Raw genomic sequence first — 25,825 nt, 5'->3', positions numbered from 1 at the left:
TGTACCCACCAGTACTGTACCCCAGTGTTATACAGTGACAGACCTGCACCCACCAGTACTGTACCCCAGTGTTATACAGTGCCAGACCTGTACCCACCAGTACTGTACCCCAGTGTTATACAGTGACAGACCTGTACCCACCAGTACTGTACCCCAGTGTTAGTGACAGACCTGTACCCACCAGTACTGTGCCCCAGTGTTTTACAATGACAGACCTGTACCCACCAGTACTGTACCCCAGTGTTACACTGACAGACCTGTACCCACCAGTACTGTACCCAGTGTTATAGTGACAGACCTGTACCCACCAGTACTGTACCCGTGTTATACAGTGACAGACCTGTACCCACCAGTACTGTGCCCCAGTGTTATACAGTGACAGACCTGTACCCACCAGTACTGTACCCCAGTGTTATACAGTGACAGACCTGTACCCACCAGTACTGTGCCCCAGTGTTATACAGTGACAGACCTGTACCCACCAGTACTGTACCCCAGTGTTATACAGTGAGACCTGTACCCACCAGTACTGTACCCGTGTTATACAGTGACAGACCTGTGCCCGCCAGTACTGTACCCCAGTGTTATACAGTGACAGACCTGTACCCACCAGTACTGTACCCCAGTGTTATACAGTGACAGACCTGTACCCACCAGTACTGTACCCCAGTGTTATACAGTGACAGTCCTGACCCCACCAGTACTGTACCCCAGTGTTATAGTAACAGACCTGTCCCCACCAGTAGTATACCCCAGTGTTATACCCATGTTATACACTGACAGATCTGTACCCACCAGTACTGTACCCGTGTTATACAGTGACAGAACTGTACCCACCAGTACTGTACCCAGTGTTATAGTGACAGACCTGTACCCACCAGTACTGTACCCGTGTTATACAGTGAAAGACTTGTACCCACCAGTACTGTACCCCAGTGTTATACAGTGACAGTCCTGACCCCACCAGTACTGTACCCCAGTGTTATAGTAACAGACCTGTACCCACCAGTACTGTACCCCAGTGTTATACAGTGACAGACCTGTACCCACCAGTACTGTACCCCAGTGTTATACACTGACAGACTTGTACCCACCAGTACTGTACCCCAGTGTTATACACTGACAGACCTGTACCCACCAGTACTGTACCCCAGTGTTATACACTGACAGACCTGTACCCACCACTACTGTACGCCAGTGTTATACAGTGACAGACCTGTACCCACGAGTACTGTACCCCAGTGTAAAACAGTGACAGACCTGTACCCACCAGTACTGTACCCCAGTGTTATACAATGACAGACCTGTACCCACCAGTACTGTACCCCAGTGTTATACAGTAACAGACCTGTACCCACCAGTACTGTACCCCAGTGTTATACAGTGACAGACCTGTATCCAACAGTACGGTACCAGAGTGTTATACAGTGACAGACCTGTACCCACCAGTACGGCACCCCAGTGTTGTACACTGACACACCTGTACCCACAATTACTGTACATTGTGTTATACAGTGAGAGACCTGTACTGACTGGCACTGTACCCCAGTGTTATTCAGTGACAGACCTGTACCCACCAGTACTGACAGACCTGTACCCACAAGTACTGCACCCCAGTGTCATACAGAGACAGACCTGTTGCCACCAGTACTGTACCACAGTGTAAAACAGTGACAGACCTGTACCCACAAGTACTGTACCCCAGTGTTATACATTGACAGACCTGTACCCACCAGTGCTGTACCCCAGTATTATAAACAGACAGACCTGTACTAACCAGTGCTGTATCCCAGTTATATACACTGATAGACCTGTACCCACCAGTACTGTACCCCAGTGTTCTACGCTGACAAACCTGTACCCACGAATACTGTACCCGTGTAAACAGTGACAGACCTGTACCCACCAGTATTGTACCCCAGTGTTATACAGTGACAGACCTGTACCCACCAGTACTGTACCCCAGTATTATACAGTGACAGACCAGCACTCACCAGTACTGTACCCCAGTGTTATACACTGACAGACCTGTACCCACCAGTACTGTTCCCCCGTGTAAAACAGTGACAGACCTGTACTCACCGATACTGCACCCTAGTGTTATACAGTGAAGGATCTGTACTCACCAGTACTGTTCCGTCGCGTTATAGAGTGACAGACCTGTACCCACCAGTACTGTACCCCAGTGTTATACAGCGACAGACCTGTCCCCACCAGTTCTGTATCCCAGTGTTATACAGCGACAGACCTGTACCCACCTTTACTGTACCCCAGTGTTATACACTGACAGACCTGTTGCCACCAGTACTGTACCCCAGTGTAAAACAGTGACAGACCTGTACCCACCAGTAGTGCACCCCAGTGTTATACACTGACAGACCTGTACCCACGAGTACTGTACCCCAGTGTAAAACAGTGACAGACCTGTTGCCACCAGTACTATACACCAGTGTTATACTGTGACAAACCTGTACCCACCAGCACTGCACCCCAATGTCATAGTGACAGACCTGTACCCACCAGTACTGTACCCCAGTGTTATACACTGACAGACCTGTACCCACCAGTACTGTACCCCAGTGTTATACAGTGACAGACCTGTACTCACCAGTACTGTACCCGTGTTATACACTGACAGACATGTACCCACCAGTACTGTACCCCAGTGTTATACAGTGACAGACCTGTACCCACCAGTACTGTACCCCAGTGTTATACAGTGACAGACCTGTACCCACCAGTACTGTACCCCAGTGTTATACAGTGACAGACCTGTACCCACCAGTACTGTACCCCAGTGTTATACAGTGACAGACCTGTACCCACCAGTAATGTACCCCAGTGTTATACAGTGACAGACCTGTACCCACCAGTACTGTACCCGTGTTATACAGTGACAGACCTGTACCCACCAGTACTGTACCCCAGTGTTATACAGTGACAGACCTGTACCCACGAGTACTGTACACCAGTGTAAAACAGTGACACACCTGTACCCACCAGTACTGTACCCCAGTGTTATACAATGACAGACCTGTACCCACCAGTACTGTACCCCAGTGTTATACAGTAACAGACCTGTACCCACCAGTACTTTACCCCAGTGTTATACAGTGACAGACCTGTACCCACCAGTACGACACCCCAGTGTTATACACTGACACACCTGTACCCACAAGTACTGTACATTGTGTTACACAGTGAGAGACCTGTACTGACTAGCACTGTACCCCAGTGTTATTCAGTGACAGACCTGTACCCACCAGTACTGTACCCCAGTGTTATACACTGACAGACCTGTACCCACCTGTACTGCACCCCAGTGTCATACAGAGACAGACCTGTTGCCACCAGTACTGTACCACAGTGTAAAACAGTGACAGACCTGCACCCACCAGTACAGTACGCCAGTGTTATGCAGTGACAGACCTGTCCCCACCAGTACTGTACCCCAGTGTTCTACACTGACAAACCTGTACCCACGAATACTGTACCCGTGTAAAACAGTGACAGACCTGTACCCACCAGTATTGTACCCCAGTTATATACACTGACAGACCTGTATCCAACAGTACGGTACCAGAGTGTTATACAGTGACAGACCTGTACCCACCAGTACTGTTCCCCCGTGTAACACAGTGACAGACCTGTACTCACCGATACTGCACCCTTGTGTTATACAGTGACGGATCTGTACTCACCAGTACTGTTCCGTCGCGTTATAGAGTGACAGACCTGTACCCACCAGTACTGTACCCGAGTGTTATACAGTGACAGACCTGTACCCACCAGTACTGTACCCCAGTGTTATACAGTGACAGACCTGTACCCCCCAGTACTGTACCCCAGTGTTATACAGTGACAGACCTGTACCCACCAGTACTGTACCCCAGCGTTATACACTGACAGACTTGTACCCACCAGTACTGTACCCCAGTGTTATACAGTGACAGACCTGTACCCACCAGTACTGTACCCCAGTGTTATACACTGACAGACCTGTACCCACCAGTACTGTACCCGTGTTATACAGTGACAGACCTGTACCCACGAGTACTGTACCCCAGTGTAAAACAGTGACAGACCTGTTCCCACCAGTACTGTACCCCAGTGTTATACACTGAAAGACCTGTCTCCACCAGTACTGTACCCCAGTGTTATACAGTGACAGATCTGTACCCACCAGCACTGTACCCCAGTGTTATACAGTGACAGACCTGTACTCACCAATACTGTACCCCAGTGTTATACAGCAACAGACCTGTCCCCACCAGTTCTGTACCCCAGTGTTATACAGAGACAGACCTGTACCCACCAGTACTGTGCCCCAGTGTGATACAATGACAGACCTGTACCCACCAGTACTGTACCCCAGTGTTATACAGTGACAGAGCTGTACCCACCAGTACTGTACCCCAGTGTTATACAGTGACAGACCTGTACCCACCAGTACTGTACCCCAGTGTTATACAGTCACAGACTGCACCCACCAGTACTGTACCCCAGTGTTATACAGTGACAGACCTGTACCCACCAGTGCTGTACCCCAGTGTTATACAGTCACAGACTGCACCCACCAGTACTGTACCCGAGTGTTATACAGTGACAGACCTGTACCCACCAGTACTGTACCCCAGTGTTATACAGTGACAGACCTGTACCCACCAGTACTGTACCCCAGTGTTATACAGTGACAGTCCTGACCCCACCAGTACTGTACCCCAGTGTTATAGTAACAGACCTGTCCCCACCAGTAGTATACCCCAGTGTTATACCCATGTTATACACTGACAGATCTGTACCCACCAGTACTGTACCCGTGTTATACAGTGACAGAACTGTACCCACCAGTACTGTACCCAGTGTTATAGTGACAGACCTGTACCCACCAGTACTGTACCCGTGTTATACAGTGAAAGACTTGTACCCACCAGTACTGTACCCCAGTGTTATACAGTGACAGTCCTGACCCCACCAGTACTGTACCCCAGTGTTATAGTAACAGACCTGTACCCACCAGTACTGTACCCCAGTGTTATACAGTGACAGACCTGTACCCACCAGTACTGTACCCCAGTGTTATACACTGACAGACTTGTACCCACCAGTACTGTACCCCAGTGTTATACACTGACAGACCTGTACCCACCAGTACTGTACCCCAGTGTTATACACTGACAGACCTGTACCCACCACTACTGTACGCCAGTGTTATACAGTGACAGACCTGTACCCACGAGTACTGTACCCCAGTGTAAAACAGTGACAGACCTGTACCCACCAGTACTGTACCCCAGTGTTATACAATGACAGACCTGTACCCACCAGTACTGTACCCCAGTGTTATACAGTAACAGACCTGTACCCACCAGTACTGTACCCCAGTGTTATACAGTGACAGACCTGTATCCAACAGTACGGTACCAGAGTGTTATACAGTGACAGACCTGTACCCACCAGTACGGCACCCCAGTGTTGTACACTGACACACCTGTACCCACAATTACTGTACATTGTGTTATACAGTGAGAGACCTGTACTGACTGGCACTGTACCCCAGTGTTATTCAGTGACAGACCTGTACCCACCAGTACTGACAGACCTGTACCCACAAGTACTGCACCCCAGTGTCATACAGAGACAGACCTGTTGCCACCAGTACTGTACCACAGTGTAAAACAGTGACAGACCTGTACCCACAAGTACTGTACCCCAGTGTTATACATTGACAGACCTGTACCCACCAGTGCTGTACCCCAGTATTATAAACAGACAGACCTGTACTAACCAGTGCTGTATCCCAGTTATATACACTGATAGACCTGTACCCACCAGTACTGTACCCCAGTGTTCTACGCTGACAAACCTGTACCCACGAATACTGTACCCGTGTAAACAGTGACAGACCTGTACCCACCAGTATTGTACCCCAGTGTTATACAGTGACAGACCTGTACCCACCAGTACTGTACCCCAGTATTATACAGTGACAGACCAGCACTCACCAGTACTGTACCCCAGTGTTATACACTGACAGACCTGTACCCACCAGTACTGTTCCCCCGTGTAAAACAGTGACAGACCTGTACTCACCGATACTGCACCCTAGTGTTATACAGTGAAGGATCTGTACTCACCAGTACTGTTCCGTCGCGTTATAGAGTGACAGACCTGTACCCACCAGTACTGTACCCCAGTGTTATACAGCGACAGACCTGTCCCCACCAGTTCTGTATCCCAGTGTTATACAGCGACAGACCTGTACCCACCTTTACTGTACCCCAGTGTTATACACTGACAGACCTGTTGCCACCAGTACTGTACCCCAGTGTAAAACAGTGACAGACCTGTACCCACCAGTAGTGCACCCCAGTGTTATACACTGACAGACCTGTACCCACGAGTACTGTACCCCAGTGTAAAACAGTGACAGACCTGTTGCCACCAGTACTATACACCAGTGTTATACTGTGACAAACCTGTACCCACCAGCACTGCACCCCAATGTCATAGTGACAGACCTGTACCCACCAGTACTGTACCCCAGTGTTATACACTGACAGACCTGTACCCACCAGTACTGTACCCCAGTGTTATACAGTGACAGACCTGTACTCACCAGTACTGTACCCGTGTTATACACTGACAGACATGTACCCACCAGTACTGTACCCCAGTGTTATACAGTGACAGACCTGTACCCACCAGTACTGTACCCCAGTGTTATACAGTGACAGACCTGTACCCACCAGTACTGTACCCCAGTGTTATACAGTGACAGACCTGTACCCACCAGTACTGTACCCCAGTGTTATACAGTGACAGACCTGTACCCACCAGTAATGTACCCCAGTGTTATACAGTGACAGACCTGTACCCACCAGTACTGTACCCGTGTTATACAGTGACAGACCTGTACCCACCAGTACTGTACCCCAGTGTTATACAGTGACAGACCTGTACCCACGAGTACTGTACACCAGTGTAAAACAGTGACACACCTGTACCCACCAGTACTGTACCCCAGTGTTATACAATGACAGACCTGTACCCACCAGTACTGTACCCCAGTGTTATACAGTAACAGACCTGTACCCACCAGTACTTTACCCCAGTGTTATACAGTGACAGACCTGTACCCACCAGTACGACACCCCAGTGTTATACACTGACACACCTGTACCCACAAGTACTGTACATTGTGTTACACAGTGAGAGACCTGTACTGACTAGCACTGTACCCCAGTGTTATTCAGTGACAGACCTGTACCCACCAGTACTGTACCCCAGTGTTATACACTGACAGACCTGTACCCACCTGTACTGCACCCCAGTGTCATACAGAGACAGACCTGTTGCCACCAGTACTGTACCACAGTGTAAAACAGTGACAGACCTGCACCCACCAGTACAGTACGCCAGTGTTATGCAGTGACAGACCTGTACCCACCAGTGCTGTACCCCAGTTATATACACTGACAGACCTGTCCCCACCAGTACTGTACCCCAGTGTTCTACACTGACAAACCTGTACCCACGAATACTGTACCCGTGTAAAACAGTGACAGACCTGTACCCACCAGTATTGTACCCCAGTTATATACACTGACAGACCTGTATCCAACAGTACGGTACCAGAGTGTTATACAGTGACAGACCTGTACCCACCAGTACTGTTCCCCCGTGTAACACAGTGACAGACCTGTACTCACCGATACTGCACCCTTGTGTTATACAGTGACGGATCTGTACTCACCAGTACTGTTCCGTCGCGTTATAGAGTGACAGACCTGTACCCACCAGTACTGTACCCGAGTGTTATACAGTGACAGACCTGTACCCACCAGTACTGTACCCCAGTGTTATACAGTGACAGACCTGTACCCCCCAGTACTGTACCCCAGTGTTATACAGTGACAGACCTGTACCCACCAGTACTGTACCCCAGCGTTATACACTGACAGACTTGTACCCACCAGTACTGTACCCCAGTGTTATACAGTGACAGACCTGTACCCACCAGTACTGTACCCCAGTGTTATACACTGACAGACCTGTACCCACCAGTACTGTACCCGTGTTATACAGTGACAGACCTGTACCCACGAGTACTGTACCCCAGTGTAAAACAGTGACAGACCTGTTCCCACCAGTACTGTACCCCAGTGTTATACACTGAAAGACCTGTCTCCACCAGTACTGTACCCCAGTGTTATACAGTGACAGATCTGTACCCACCAGCACTGTACCCCAGTGTTATACAGTGACAGACCTGTACTCACCAATACTGTACCCCAGTGTTATACAGCAACAGACCTGTCCCCACCAGTTCTGTACCCCAGTGTTATACAGAGACAGACCTGTACCCACCAGTACTGTGCCCCAGTGTGATACAATGACAGACCTGTACCCACCAGTACTGTACCCCAGTGTTATACAGTGACAGAGCTGTACCCACCAGTACTGTACCCCAGTGTTATACAGTGACAGACCTGTACCCACCAGTACTGTACCCCAGTGTTATACAGTCACAGACTGCACCCACCAGTACTGTACCCCAGTGTTATACAGTGACAGACCTGTACCCACCAGTGCTGTACCCCAGTGTTATACAGTCACAGACTGCACCCACCAGTACTGTACCCGAGTGTTATACAGTGACAGACCTGTACCCACCAGTACTGTACCCCAGTGTTATACAGTGACAGACCTGTACCCACCAGTACTGTACCCCAGTGTTATTCAGTGACAGACCTGTCCCCACCAGTACTGCACCCCAGTGTTATACAGTGACAGACCTGTACCCCCCAGTACTGTACCCCGCTGTTATTCAATGACAGACCTGTACCCACCAGTACTGTGCCCCAGTGTTATACAGTGACAGCCCTGTACCCACCAGTACTGTACCCCAGGGTTATACAGTGACAGACCTGTACCCACCAGTACTGTGCCCCAGTGTCATACACTGACAGCCCTGTACCCACCAGTACTGTACCCCAGGGTTATACACTGACAGACCTGTACCCACCAGTACTTTACCCCAGTGTTATAGTGACAGAACTGTACCCACCAGGACTGTACCCCAGTGTTACACTGACAGACCTGTACCCAGCAGTACTGTTCCCCCGTGTAAAACAGTGACAGACCTGTACCCACCAGCACTGTACCCAAGTGTTACAGTAACAGACCTGTACCCACCAGTAGTATACCCCAGTGTTATACCCCAGTGTTATACACTGACAGACCTGTACCCACCAGTACTGTACCCGTGTTATACAGTGAAAGACCTGTACCCACCAGTAATGTACTCCAGTGTTATATAGTGACAGACCTGTACCCACCAGTACTGTACCCCAGTGTTATACAGTGACAGACCTGTACCCACCAGTACTGTACCCCAGTGTTATACAGCGACAGACCTGCACCCACCAGTACTGTACCCCAGTGTTATACAGTGCCAGACCTGTACCCACCAGTACTGTACCCCAGTGTTATACAGTGACAGACCTGTACCCACCAGTACTGTACCCCAGTGTTAGTGACAGACCTGTACCCACCAGTACTGTGCCCCAGTGTTTTACAGTGACAGACCTGTACCCACCAGTACTGTACCCCAGTGTTACACTGACAGACCTGTACCCACCAGTACTGTACCCAGTGTTGTAGTGACAGACCTGTACCCACCAGTACTGTACCCCAGTGTTATACAGTGACAGACCTGTACCCACCAGTACTGTGCCCCAGTGTTATACAGTGACAGACCTGTACCCACCAGTACTGTACCCCAGTGTTATACAGTGAGACCTGTACCCACCAGTACTGTACCCCAGTGTTATACAGTGACAGACCTGTGCCCGCCAGTACTGTACCCCAGTGTTATACAGTGACAGACCTGTACCCACCAGTACTGTACCCCAGTGTTATACAGTGACAGTCCTGACCCCACCAGTACTGTACCCCAGTGTTATAGTAACAGACCTGTCCCCACCAGTAGTATACCCCAGTGTTATACCCGTGTTATACACTGACAGATCTGTACCCACCAGTACTGTACCCGTGTTATACAGTGACAGAACTGTACCCACCAGTACTGTACCCAGTGTTATAGTGACAGACCTGTACCCACCAGTACTGTACCCGTGTTATACAGTGAAAGACCTGTACCCACCAGTACTGTACCCAGTGTTATAGTGACAGACCTGTACCCACCAGTACTGTACCCGTGTTATACAGTGAAAGACTTGTACCCACCAGTACTGTACCCCAGTGTTATACAGTGACAGTCCTGACCCCACCAGTACTGTACCCCAGTGTTATAGTAACAGACCTGTACCCACCAGTAGTATAACCCAGTGTTATACAGTGACAGACCTGTACCCACCAGTACTGTACCCCAGTGTTATACAGTGACAGACCTGTACCCACCAGTACTGTACCCCAGTGTTATACAGTGACAGACCTGTACCCACCAGTACTGTACCCCAGTGTTATTCAGTGACAGACCTGTCCCCACCAGTACTGTACCCCAGTGTTGTACAGTGACAGACCTGTACCCACCAGTACTGTACCCCAGTGTTATACAGTGACAGACCTGTCCCCACCAGTACTGTACCCCAGTGTTATTCAATGACAGACCTGTACCCCCCAGTACTGTACCCCAGTGTTACACAGTGACAGACCTGTACCCACCAGTACTGTACCCCAGTGTTATACACTGACAGACCTGTACACACCAGTACTGTACCCCAGTGTTATACACTGACAGACCTGTCCCCACCAGTACTGTACCCCAGTGTTATACATTGACAGACCTGTATCCACCAGTGCTGTACCCCAGGTTATACAGTGACAGACCTGCATCCACCATTACTGTACCCCAGTTTTATACAGTGAAAGACTTGTTCCCACCAGTACTGTACCCCAGTGTTATACATTGACAGACCTGTATCCACCAGTGCTGTACCACAGTGTTATACAGTGACAGACCTGCATCCACCATTACTGTACCCCAGTGTTATACAGTGAAAGACTTGTTCCCACCAGTACTGTACCCCAGTGTTATACAGTGACAGACGTGTACCCACCAGTACTGTACCCCAGTGTTATACAGTGAAAGACTTGTACCCACCAGTACTGTACCCCAGTGTTATACACTGACAGACCTGTACCCACCAGTACTGTACCCCAGTGTTATACACTGACAGACGTGTACCCACCAGTACTGTACCCCAGTGTTATACAGTGAAAGACTTGTACCCACCAGTACTGTACCCCAGTGTTATACAGGTCAAAATCCTCCAGTCACAGTGCTGCTGGGGGTTTCCCACAGTTCACTTGGATACAGGGTGAATATTCACATAATCCACCAGTACCATGTTCAATCGGTGTTATTAACCTACACCAGTCATGGATTGGTACAGTATCTCAGCAGGGTGCCAATTATTACTACTGTTACTGTATAATTTGATGGTTCTTGTATTTCTGTAGTCCATGTGTCGTGTTATATCATTTTGTATGTGTTTCCTATAGGCAGCCCCTGAGGACACCAGTAAGTACAAATCATGCATGTGGTGTGAATCATGAGCTTCTGATTCTGACAGTTGCGTCTAAATTAAACACACACTGTTTCCCTAGAAATGCACAATTAATTTGGGACAGCCATTGATGAGCAGCATTATCCGTAGTGTTGCAGCACACCGTAAAATTGTTAGAATGTCGTAGATTGTCCTAGATTCTTGTTTGCTGGTAATTGGTTGATGGGGCACTGCTGATCATTTGGTGAATACCTCACACTGTGCTACAGAACACCTGCATGGTGACGGCTTCTTAAATCATTGTTTTTGAAATTTGAATCTTATATTGGGAGAATGGAAGCACCCTGGTGCTCATCCTGTGCTCTGGGCTGTATGAAATAGTCCAGCCTTTCACCCCTCACTGCTACTATCATGTCAATCCTGTTTAAAGTGCCCGTGCTCTGGCTGAATTTGAAGAAAGCCTTACACACTCTGCCCCCCTCCACTGCATTTCAGTTCAGACTTTTAACTGTAACAGCACTGTAACTTGGGGCTTAAACAGACGAAAGGATTTTTTGCACATTTGAGTCCAGAGTCACCTGTCCCATCAAATATAGACCGAATAAGAATGTTTCCAGTTTTATTGGCCCAGAACTTGGTGTCGGGGGCTTGCCGCGCGTGCAAGCCCCCGATGTGCACTTACGCGGCGCGCCGACATCTGAAACCTGGCCCGCAGTGGATTTCCTGTCAGTGGCCCGGTTCTGATGTCGGCGCGCTGTGCTAATCTGACCCAGCGGCGTAGTTAGTGCGATGTGCCGGCTGGGATCAGGTGAGCACTGTTCAGCCAATCAGGGGAGGGGAAACTTCATTCATAAGTTTGAGAGTGAGAACTGTCAAACTCATGAGAAGTACTGCACCCCAAAACACTACTTAAACTTTAAATAAATTTTTTTAAAACATCCCAATCATTAAATTAAGTATAAATAAGTTTAAAAAAATAATGTAAACAATTTTTTTTTTTGTAAAAAATAAATTTTTAACAAAAAGGGACTAAAACTAAACTTACGCACACACCCAGACACACCGACACGCGCGCACACACCCAGACACGCGCACACACCCAGACACGCGCACACACCCAGACACGCGCACACACCCAGACACGCGCACACACCCAGACACACGCACACACACCCAGACACGCGCACACACCCAGACACACGCACACACACCCAGACACACACACACACACAGACACACGCACACACACCCAGACACACACACACACACACCCAGACACACGCACACACACCGACACCCACACACACACACACAGACACACGCACACACACCCAGACACACGCACACACACCCAGACACACACACACACACACACAGACACACGCACACACACCCAGACACACACACACACACAGACACACGCACACACACCCAGACACACACACACACACACAGACACACGCACACACACCCAGACACACGCGCACACACCCAGACACACACACACACACAGACACACACACACACACAGACACACGCACACACACCCAGACACACACACACACACACACCCAGACACACACACACACACACAGACACACGCACACACACCCAGACACACACACACACACAGACACACGCACACACACCCAGACACACACACACACACCCAGACACACGCACACACACCCAGACACACGCACACACACCCAGACACACACACACACACACAGACACACGCACACACACCCAGACACACGCACACACACCCAGACACACGCACACACACGCACACACACCCAGACACACACACACACACACCCAGACACACGCACACACCCAGACACACGCACACACACCCAGACACACACACACACACCCAGACACACACACACACACACACACACACACACAGACACACGCACACACACCCAGACACACACACACACACACACACCCAGACACACACACACACACACACAGACACACGCACACACACCCAGACACACGCACACACACAGACACACGCACACACACCCAGACACACACACACACACACAGACACACGCACACACACCCAGACACACGCGCACACACCCAGACACACGCACACACACCCAGACACACACACACACACAGACACACGCACACACACCCAGACACACACACACACACACACCCAGACACACACACACACACACAGACACACGCACACACACCCAGACACACGCACACACACCCAGACACACACACACACACAGACACACGCACACACACCCAGACACACACACACACACCCAGACACACGCACACACACCCAGACACACACACACACACACACAGACACACGCACACACACCCAGACACACACACACACACCCAGACACACACACGCACACACCCAGACACACGCACACACCCAGACACACACACACACACACCCAGACACACACACACACACACACCCAGACACACACACACACACACACAGACACACGCACACACACACACCCAGACACACACACACACACACAGACACACGCACACACACCCAGACACACACAGACACACGCACACACACCCAGACACACACACACACAGACACACACACACACACACCCAGACACACACACACACACACACCCAGACACACACACACACACACAGACACACGCACACACACACACACACAGACACACGCACACACACCCAGACACACACACACACACACACCCAGACACACACACACACACACATACACACACAGACACACGCACACACACCCAGACACACGCACACACACACACCCAGACACACACACACACACACACCCAGACACACACACACACACCCAGACACACGCACACACACACAGACACACACAGACACACGCACACACACCCAGACACACACACACACACACACCCAGACACACACACACACACACACCCAGACACACACACACACACACACCCAGACACACACACACACACCCAGACACACGCACACACACAGACACACGCACACACACCCAGACACACACACGCACACACACCCAGACACACACACACAGACACACACACACACACAGACACCCAGACACACACACACACACACCCAGACACACACACACACACACACACCCAGACACACACACACACCCAGACACCCAGACACACACACACACACACACACACCCAGACACACACACACACACAGACACCCAGACACACACACACACCCAGACACACGCACACACCCAGACACACGCAGACACACCGACATGCGCGCACACACCCAGACACGCGCAGACACGCGCACACACCCAGACACACGCAGACACACCGACATGCGCGCACACACCCAGACACGCGCAGACACGCGCACACACCCAGACACACGCGCACACACCCAGGCACACGCACACACACCCAGACGCGCGCACACACCCAGACACACACACACACACCCAGACGCGCGCACACACCCAGACACACGCACACACACACACACCCAGACACACACACACACACCCAGACGCGCGCACACACCCAGACACGCGCACACACCCAGACACGCGCACACACCCAGACACGCGCACACACCCAGACACGCGCACACACCCAGACACGCGCGCACACCCAGACACACACACACACACCCAGACGCGCGCACACACCCAGACACACGCACACACACACACCCAGACACACACACACACACCCAGACGCGCGCACACACCCAGACACGCGCACACACCCAGACACGCGCACACACCCAGACACGCGCACACACACAGACACGCGCACACACCCAGACACGCGCGCACACCCAGACACGCGCGCACACCCAGACACGCGCGCACACCCAGACACGCGCACACACCCAGACACGCGCACACCCAGACACGCGCGCACACACCGACACACGCGCGCACACACACACAGACACACACACACGCACACACCCAGACGCACGCGCACACCCAGACGCACGCGCACACCCAGACGCACGCACGCACCCAGACGCGCACACGCACCCAGACGCGCGCACGCACCCAGACGCGCGCACGCACCCAGACGCGCGCACGCACCCAGAAGCGCGCACGCACCCAGAAGCGCGCACGCACCCAGACGCGCGCACGCACCCAGAAGCGCGCACGCACACACCCAGACACACACACACCCAGACGCGCGCACGCACCCAGACGCGCGCACGCACCCAGACACGCGCACGCACCCAGACACGCGCACGCACACACCCAGACACACGCACGCACACACCCAGACACACGCGCGCACGCACACACCCAGACACACGCACGCACACACCCAGACACACGCACGCACACACCCAGACACACGCACGCACACACCCAGACACGCGCTCACCCAGACACGCGCACACCCAGACACGCGCACACCCAGACACGCGCACACCCAGACACGCGCGCACACACCCAGACACGCGCGCACACACCGACACGCGCTCGCACACACCGACACGCGCGCGCACACACCGACACACGCGCGCACACACCGACACACGCGCGCACACACCGACACACGCGCGCACACACCCAGACGCGCGCACGCACCCAGACGCGCGCACGCACCCAGACGCGCGCACGCACCCAGACACGCGCACGCACACACCCAGACACGCGCACGCACACACCCAGACACACGCACGCACACACCCAGACACACGCACGCACGCACACACCCAGACACGCGCACGCACACACCCAGACACGCGCTCACCCAGACACGCGCACACCCAGACACGCGCACACCCAGACACGCGCGCACACACCGACACACGCGCGCACACACCGACACGCGCGCACACACCGACACACGCGCGCACACACCGACACACGCCGACACACGCGCGCACACACCGACACACGCGCGCACACACCCAGACACGCGCACACACCCAGACACACGCGCACACACACCCAGACACACACGCACACACCCAGACAGACGCACACACCCAGACAGATGCGCACGCACCCAGACAGACGCGCACGCACCCAGACACACGCAGACACCCAGACGCACGCACACACACAGACGCGCACGCACCCAGACGCGCGCACGCACCCAGACACCCAGACACGCGCGCACCCAGACACGCGCGCACACCGACACGCGCGCGCGCACACCCCGACACACGCGCGTGCACACCCAGACACACGAGCGCACCCAGACACACGCGCGCGCACACCCAGACACACGAGCGCACCCAGACACACGCGCACACACGCACCCAGACAGACGCACACACCGAGACACACATGCACACACCCAGACGCGCGCACACCCAGACGCGCGCGCACACACCCAGACGTGCGCGCACCCAGACACGCGCGCACACTCCGACACGCGCGCACACACCGGCAAGCGCGCTCGCACACCGACACGTGCGCGCACACCGACGCGCGCACACCGACACGCGCGCACACCGACACACGCGCGCACACCGACACACGCGCGCACACCGACACAGGCGCACACCGACACACGCGCACACCCAGACACACGCGCACACACCCAGACACACGCGCACACACCGACACACGCGCGCACACACCCAGACACACGCGCGCACACGCGCGCACACACCCAGACACACGCGCGCACACACCCAGACACACGCGCACACACACCCAGACACACGCGCACACACACACCCAGACACACGCGCACACACCCAGACACACGCGCACACACCCAGACACACGCACGCGCACACACACACCCAGACACACGCGCACGCACACACCGACACGCGCGCACACACCCAGACACGCGCGCACACACCCAGACACGCGCGCACACACCAACACACGCGCAGACACACGCGCGCATACCCAGACACACGCGCGCACACCCAGACACACGCGCACACACACCCAGACACACGCGCGCACACCCAGACACACCCGCGCACACCCAGACACGCGCGCGCACACCCAGACACGCGCGCGCACACCCAGACACGCGCGCGCACACCCAGACACGCGCGCGCACACCCAGACACGCGCGCGCACACCCAGACACGCGCGCGCACACCCAGACACACGCGCGCACACCGACACACGCGCGCACACCGACACACACACCGACACACACGCACACACACCGACACACGCGCGCACACACCGACACACGCGCGCACACACCCAGACACGCGCACACACCCAGACATACGCACACACACACCCAGACACACACGCACACACCCACCCAGACACACACGCACACACCCAGACAGACGCACACACCCAGACAGATGCGCACGCACCCAGACAGACGCGCACGCACCCAGACACACGCAGACACCCAGACGCACGCACACTCCCAGACGCGCACGCACCCAGACGCGCGCACGCACCCAGACACGCGCGCGCGCACACCGACACGCGCGCGCCCACACCGACACGCGCGCGCGCACACCCCGACACACGCGCGCGCACACCCAGACACACGAGCGCACCCAGACACACGAGCGCACCCAGACACACGCGCACACACGCACCCAGACAGACGCACACACCGAGACACACATGCACACACCCAGACGTGCGCGCACCCAGACACGCGCGCACACTCCGACACGCGCGCACACACCGGCAAGCGCGCGCGCACACCGACACGTGCGCGCACACCGACGCGCGCACACCGACACACGCGCACACACCCAGACACACGCGCACGCACCGACACACGCGCGCACACCCAGACACACGCGCGCACACACCCAGACACACGCGCGCACACCCAGACACACGCGCGCACACCCAGACACACGCGCGCACACCCAGACACACGCGCGCACACCCAGACACACGCGCACACACCGACACACGCGCGCACACACCCAGACACACGCGCGCACACACCCAGACACACGCGCGCACACACCCAGACACACGCGCACACACACCCACGCGCACACACCGACACACGCGCACGCACCGACACACGCGCGCACACCCAGACACACGCGCGCACACACCCAGACACACGCGCGCACACACCCAGACACACGCGCACACACACCCAGACACACGCGCACACACACCCAGACACACGCGCGCACACCCAGACACACGCGCACACACACCCAGACACACGCGCGCACACCCAGACACGCGCGCGCACACCCAGACACGCGCGCGCACACCCAGACACGCGCGCGCACACCCAGACACGCGCGCGCACACCCAGACACGCGCGCGCACACCCAGACACGCGCGCGCACACCCAGACACGCGCGCGCACACCCAGACACGCGCGCGCACACCCAGACACGCGCGCGCACACCGACACACGCGCGCACACCGACACGCGCGCACACACCGACACACGCCGACACACGCGCGCACACGCCGACACACGCGCGCACACACCCAGACACGCGCGCACACACCCAGACACGCGCACACACCCAGACACGCGCACACACCCAGACACACGCACACACACAGACACACACGCACACACCCAGACAGACGCACACGCACCCAGACAGACGCGCACGCACCCAGACAGACGCGCACGCACCCAGACACACGCAGACACCCAGACGCACGCACACACCCAGACGCGCACGCACCCAGACACGCGCGCGCGCGCACACCGACACGCGCGCGCCCACACCGACACGCGCGCGCGCGCACACCGACACGCGCGCGCGCACACCGACACACGCGCGCGCACACCCCGACACACGCGCGCGCACACCCCGACACACGCGCGCGCACACCCAGACACACGAGCGCACCCAGACACACGCGCGCGCACACCCAGACACACGAGCGCACCCAGACAGACGCACACACCGAGACACACATGCACACACCCAGACGCGCGCGCACACACCCAGACGTGCGCACACCCAGACACGCGCGCACACTCCGACACGCGCGCACACACCGGCAAGCGCGCGCGCACACCGACACGTGCGCGCACACCGACACACGCGCGCACACCGACACACGCGCGCACACCGACACACGCGCACACACCGACACACGCGCACACACCGACACACGCGCACACCGACACACGCGCACACCCAGACACACGCGCACACACCCAGACACACGCGCACACACCGACACACGCGCACACCGACACACGCGCACACACCGACACACGCGCACACACCGACACACGCGCACACCGACACACGCGCACACCGACACACGCGCACACCCAGACACGCGCACACACCCAGACACACGCGCACACACCGACACATGCGCACGCACCGACACACGCGCGCACACACCCAGACACACGCGCGCACACACCCAGACACACGCGCACACACACCCAGACACACGCGCACACACACCCAGACACACGCGCACACACACCCAGACACACGCGCACACACACACCCAGACACACGCGCACACACCCAGACACACGCGCGCACACCGACACACGCGCACACACCGACACACGCGCACACTGACACACGCGCACACCCAGACACACGCGCACACACCCAGACACACGCGCACACACCGACACACGCGCACGCACCGACACACGCGCGCACACCCAGACACACGCGCGCACACACCCAGACACACGCGCGCACACCCAGACACACGCGCGCACACCCAGACACACGCGCGCACACCCAGACACGCGCGCACACACCAACACACGCGCACACACACCCAGACACACGCGCGCACACCCAGACACACGCGCGCACACCCAGACACGCGCGCGCACACCAACACACGCGCACACACACCCAGACACACGCGCGCACACCCAGACACACGCGCGCACACCCAGACACGCGCGCACACCGACACACGCGCACACACCCAGACACACATGTACGCAAAACACACACACTTTCCAGCAAGGGTCACTGGATAGTGATCAGGAGCAGGAACCCTGGCATGATTTGTCCCATGCTTAACGTCAGGAAGCGGAGGCTAATTGTAGCTTCCCTCCTGCCGCTCCTGGTTGGGATCGGTTAACAAGCTGGGGGAATCGAACCTGGGCCTTTCCTACTCTGTGTGGTGCTCAGTACCACACCAAGAGTGGGCATTTACTTTCTCATGTTCTTATTAATTATCTCAGTGGGGGGTGCGTGGGAGTGTAAAGGGTTGAATTATTATTGGTACAGGCACAAGTCATTAACCCTGTGGAAAGTGGCTGAGGGGCTTCAACCATAGTCTCATTTTTACACTCGACTGCCTTACGATCTCGGGCTCAGTAACTTTAAGCCAATCTCTCCCCAATGGTGTAATCAGAATTACCAGTTTAATCTCCCCATTATAAAGTCATCCGCCCAGTCTTATTGAATTTAGGTGTATTTTGTGCTTATTAAGGTGAGATTCTGGGGAATGGACGATATCCTCGCTCTCAGCCAGGTGCCCCCTTCTGCACCCAGTGTGACAGCTACCATTTCCTGCACCAGCCGTCCTGCAGCCTCTCCAAGGCAGGCTGTTGCTTGGTGCTAAATTTAGGGCAGTTTTGGGCTGTTGGTCTATGCCCACTGGGAACGGGACTGAAACTCATTTCATGTCCGACTCTCACAGAAGAGATGTTCATCCCACCAGCCAGCGATTTGACCTTGGGTCCCAGCAATGCAAGGACACTTAGTCTCCACTAATTAGTTCTAACACTTTGGTTTTCAGGAAGCCCCCTAAGAGTTCCGCTGCTTTAGCATGAAGTGACCGGGACCGTGTAGTTTATGGGTATGAGGAGCCACTTCCACGACTCATTACGGAAGCTGTATCCTGTGAGAAACACAGCATGAAGCTTTCTTCGGCTTTTTTTCCCCAGCATGCTCCAGGCACAGGATCCATTTGTTTCAGCAGATGTATGATGGGATAGCCCAGGACCTTGGAGGTCCTGATTCCAAAGTAATGCCTTATTGATGCTGGGGAGATTAGCCCAATCTGCTGGAGTATGATTCTACAGGCACCAGGGCATCCTCCAGTACCTCACCCATTCTTCATCTGTAACCCAGACAGCAAACTATTCAACTACGGAGTGCATCACAGCCGAAGCTGATCCTGCCCTCACCCATGCACTTTCTAGCAGGGGTCACTGGACAGCGATCAAAGGGCAGGAACTGTGATTGACTTCCCTCTCCCTGTCCCTTACTTCCTGCCCTGGCTGAAGTCAGCACAGGTCAGGGAGGGAAGCTGGGACCGAGTGCTCAGTGTGGCTCAGCACCACCCTAATTGATGCATTTATCCACTAAACTGAGTAAGTTATAGCCAAGAACTTCAGGTAAAGCAATGATCTAAACAACCAACTAATTTGTCCCCTGTTCTCTCTCCTCTCACACTTAGACTGGTTTGGGGACGCCTATGGAACTCTCTCTGCTGAATGACGTGGACAACCACACGTGATTCTCACGCTGACCTCAAGATGATGGTGTCAGAAGATTAAGATGAAGCCCTTTCTATGCTGCAATTATGTAGAACTTAACCTTAACTGAATTCTCTACTTGAAACATGGGGGAACTCTGGGTAGAGAATTTGTTTTTAAATATTAAAAATGATCTAAATTTCTCGTCAACAGTTTTATTGTTGGCAGCAAAGACCACCAGTGCCATGTGCATTATGACTGCCATTAGGCAATCATCTAACGGACCGATTTACAGCACTGTGACTATTGCAGTTTGGTAAATGGTTCAGCATTCTCTGGAGGGACGGGGAAGGGGTTCAGTTCCACAGTGCGACTATCCACAGGGATAGACTTGGAATTTCAAACTTCAAAGTCTTTCATGTGTTGTTAAATGTACACAATGTAATTCTGAAGCCTTATAAACGGGTTTTGCTGTGTTTTGACAGCAGGACACAGATGAATTCCCAACACGAATGCAGTGCTACATTTGTATTTATTTGTGGGCGGATGTGGTGCTTATGTATGGAACTCTGGGCTGCGTCATTCAAGCAGATATTAGCACAAAAATGGCCAGGAATGTGCGCGCATTTTGAAGGGATCCCAAACCACGATACACACATTGGGGAGAGGGGTGGGGAAGGTTGTGATGGAAGTTGGGGAAAAGGAAGAAATGGCATTTCAATATATGTCAGGAAGATCATTTCACCCTCTCTCTCTAAGGGTCTGTAGTTCCCAGATGTGTCTCTAATGGGTCTGTAGTTCCCAGGTGTGTCTAATGGGTCTGTCGTTCCCAGGTGTGTCTCTAATGGGTCTGTAGTTCCCAGGTGTGTCTCTAATGGGTCTGTAGTTCCCAGGTGTGTCTCTAATGGGTCTGTAGTTCCCAGGTGTGTCTCTCTAATGGGTCTGTAGTTCCCAGGTGTGTCTCTCTAATGGGTCTGTAGTTCCCAGGTGTGTCTCTAATGGGTCTGTAGTTCCCAGGTGTGTCTCTAATGGGTCTGTAGTTCCCAGGTGTGTCTCTAATGGGTCTGTAGTTCCCAGGTGTGTCTCTAATGGGTCTGTAGTTCCCAGGTGTGTCTCTAATGGGTCTGTAGTTCCCAGGTGTGTCTCTCTAATGGGTCTGTAGTTTCCAGGTGTGTCTCCAATGGGTCTGTAGTTCCCAGGTGTGTCTCCAATGGGTCTGTCGTTCCCAGGTGTGTCTCTAATGGGTCTTTAGTTCCCAGGTGTGTCTCTAATGGGTCTGTCGTTCCCAGGTGTGTCTCTAATGGGTCTGTAGTTCCCAGGTGTGTCTCTAATGGGTCTGTAGATCACAGGTGTGTCTCCAATGGGTCTGTAGTTCCCAGGTGTGTCTCCAATGGGTCTGTCGTTCCCAGGTGTTTCTCTAATGGGTCTTTAGTTCCCAGGTGTGTCTCTAATGGGTCTGTAGTTCCCAGGTGTGTCTCTAATGGGTCTGTAGATCCCAGGTGTGTCTCTAATGGGTCTGTAGTTACCAGGTGTGTCTCTCTAATGGGTCTGTAGTTCCCAGGTGTGTCTCTAATGGGTCTGTAGTTCCCAGGTGTCTCTCTAATGGGTCTGTAGTTCCCAGGTGTCTCTCTAATGGGTCTGTAGTTCCCAGGTGTGTCTCTAATGGGTCTGTAGATCACAGGTGTGTCTCTAATGGGTCTGTAGATCACAGGTGTGTCTCCAATGGGTCTGTAGTTCCCAGGTGTGTCTCTCTAATGGGTCTGTAGTTCCCAGGTGTGTCTCTCTAATGGGTCTGTAGTTACCAGGTGTGTCTCTCTAATGGGTCTGTAGTTCCCAGGTGTCTCTCTAATGGGTCTTTAGTTCCCAGGTGTCTCTCTAATGGGTCTGTAGTTCCCAGGTGTGTCTCTAATGGGTCTGTAGTTCCCAGGTGTGTCTCTAATGGGTCTGTAGATCACAGGTGTGTCTCCAATGGGTCTGTAGTTCCCAGGTGTGTCTCTAATGGGTCTGTAGTTCCCAGGTGTGTCTCTAATGGGTCTGTAGATCCCAGGTGTGTCTCTAATGGGTCTGTAGTTACCAGGTGTGTCTCTCTAATGGGTCTGTAGTTCCCAGGTGTGTCTCTAATGGGTCTGTAGTTCCCAGGTGTCTCTCTAATGGGTCTGTAGTTCCCAGGTGTGTCTCTAATGGGTCTGTAGTTCCCAGGTGTGTCTCTAATGGGTCTGTAGTTCCCAGGTGTGTCTCTAATGGGTCTGTAGTTCCCAGGTGTGTCTCTAATGGGTCTGTAGTTCCCAGGTGTGTCTCTCTAATGGGTCTGTAGTTCACAGGTGTGTCTCTCTAATGGGTCTGTAGTTCACAGGTGTGTCTCTAATGGGTCTGTAGTTCCCAGGTGTGTCTCTAATGGGTCTGTAGATCACAGGTGTGTCTCCAATGGGTCTGTAGTTCCCAGGTGTGTCTCTAATGGGTCTGTAGTTCCCAGGTGTGTCTCTAATGGGTCTGTAGTTCCCAGGTGTGTCTCTAATGGGTCTGTAGTTCCCAGATGTGTCTCTAATGGGTCTGTAGTTCCCAGGTGTGTCTCTCTAATGGGTCTGTAGTTCCCAGGTGTGTCTCTAATGGGTCTGTAGTTCCCAGGTGTCTCTCTAATGGGTCTGTAGTTCCCAGGTGTGTCTCTAATGGGTCTGTAGTTCCCAGGTGTCTCTCTAATGGGTCTGTAGTTCCCAGGTGTGTCTCCAATGGGTCTGTAGTTCCCAGGTGTGTCTCTAATGGGTCTGTAGTTCCCAGGTGTGTCTCTAATGGGTCTGTAGTTCCCAGATGTGTCTCTAATGGGTCTGTAGTTCCCAGGTGTGTCTCTCTAATGGGTCTGTAGTTCCCAGGTGTGTCTCTAATGGGTCTGTAGTTCCCAGGTGTCTCTCTAATGGGTCTGTAGTTCCCAGGTGTGTCTCTAATGGGTCTGTAGTTCCCAGGTGTCTCTCTAATGGGTCTGTAGTTCCCAGGTGTGTCTCCAATGGGTCTGTAGTTCCCAGGTGTGTCTCTAATGGGTCTGTAGTTCCCAGGTGTGTCTCTAATGGGTCTGTAGTTCCCAGATGTGTCTCTAATGGGTCTGTAGTTCCCAGGTGTGTCTCTCTAATGGGTCTGTAGTTCCCAGGTGTGTCTCTAATGGGTCTGTAGTTCCCAGGTGTCTCTCTAATGGGTCTGTAGTTCCCAGGTGTGTCTCTAATGGGTCTGTAGTTCCCAGGTGTCTCTCTAATAGGTCTGTAGTTCCCAGGTGTGTCTCCAATGGGTCTGTAGTTCCCAGGTGTGTCTCTAATGGGTCTGTAGTTCCCAGGTGTGTCTCTAATGGGTCTGTAGTTCCCAGGTGTGTCTCTAATGGGTCTGTAGTTCCCAGGTGTGTCTCCAATGGGTCTGTAGTTCCCAGGTGTGTCTCTAATGGGTCTGTAGATCACAGGTGTGTCTCCAATGGGTCTGTAGTTCCCAGGTGTGTCTCTAATGGGTCTGTAGTTCCCAGGTGTGTCTCTAATGGGTCTGTAGTTCCCAGGTGTGTCTCTAATGGGTCTGTAGATCCCAGATGTGTCTCTAATGGGTCTGTAGTTCCCAGGTGTGTCTCTAATGGGTCTGTAGTTCCCAGGTGTGTCTCTAATGGGTCTGTAGTTCCCAGGTGTGTCTCTAATGGGTCTGTAGTTCCCAGGTGTGTCTCTAATGGGTCTGTAGTTCCCAGGTGTGTCTCTAATGGGTCTGTAGTTCCCAGGTGTGTCTCTAATGGGTCTGTAGTTCCCAGGTGTGTCTCTCTAATGGGTCTGTAGTTCACAGGTGTGTCTCTAATGGGTCTGTAGTTCCCAGGTGTGTCTCTAATGGGTCTGTAGATCACAGGTGTGTCTCCAATGGGTCTGTAGTTCCCAGGTGTGTCTCTAATGGGTCTGTAGTTCCCAGGTG

General features: G+C 53.8%; 2 protein-coding genes across 8 annotated transcripts in view; one reads left to right on the top strand and one right to left on the bottom strand.

Moving 5' to 3' along the window:
• The window catches only part of LOC147096973 (natural resistance-associated macrophage protein 2-like), a 180,149-nt gene extending 157,735 nt beyond the window's left edge, over nucleotides 1-22,414 (top strand). For 5 of the 6 annotated variants that reach the window (XM_085972677.1, XM_085972672.1, XM_085972673.1 and 2 more), the window contains one exon: nucleotides 21,883-22,414. In XM_085972677.1, the coding sequence (XP_085828803.1) occupies nucleotides 21,883-21,923 (41 nt within the window). In that variant the 3' untranslated portion in view covers nucleotides 21,924-22,414. Of the gene's footprint in view, nucleotides 1-11,529; nucleotides 11,549-21,882 lie in introns of all 6 variants that reach the window. The other variant, XM_085972674.1, reaches the window with a different exon arrangement.
• LOC147096970 (uncharacterized) overlaps nucleotides 1-25,825 on the bottom strand; it is a 1,290,222-nt gene that overhangs the window by 820,125 nt on the left and 444,272 nt on the right. The window lies entirely within an intron of this gene.

The sequence above is a fragment of the Somniosus microcephalus genome, chromosome 33, assembly GCF_052327205.1.
Source record: "Somniosus microcephalus isolate GS21.2 chromosome 33, FLI_Smic_1.0, whole genome shotgun sequence".
Taxonomy (NCBI): Eukaryota; Metazoa; Chordata; class Chondrichthyes; order Squaliformes; family Somniosidae; genus Somniosus; species Somniosus microcephalus.
The sequence above is the reverse complement of the archived record's forward strand: the minus strand, read 5'-3'. Positions and strand labels throughout refer to the sequence as shown.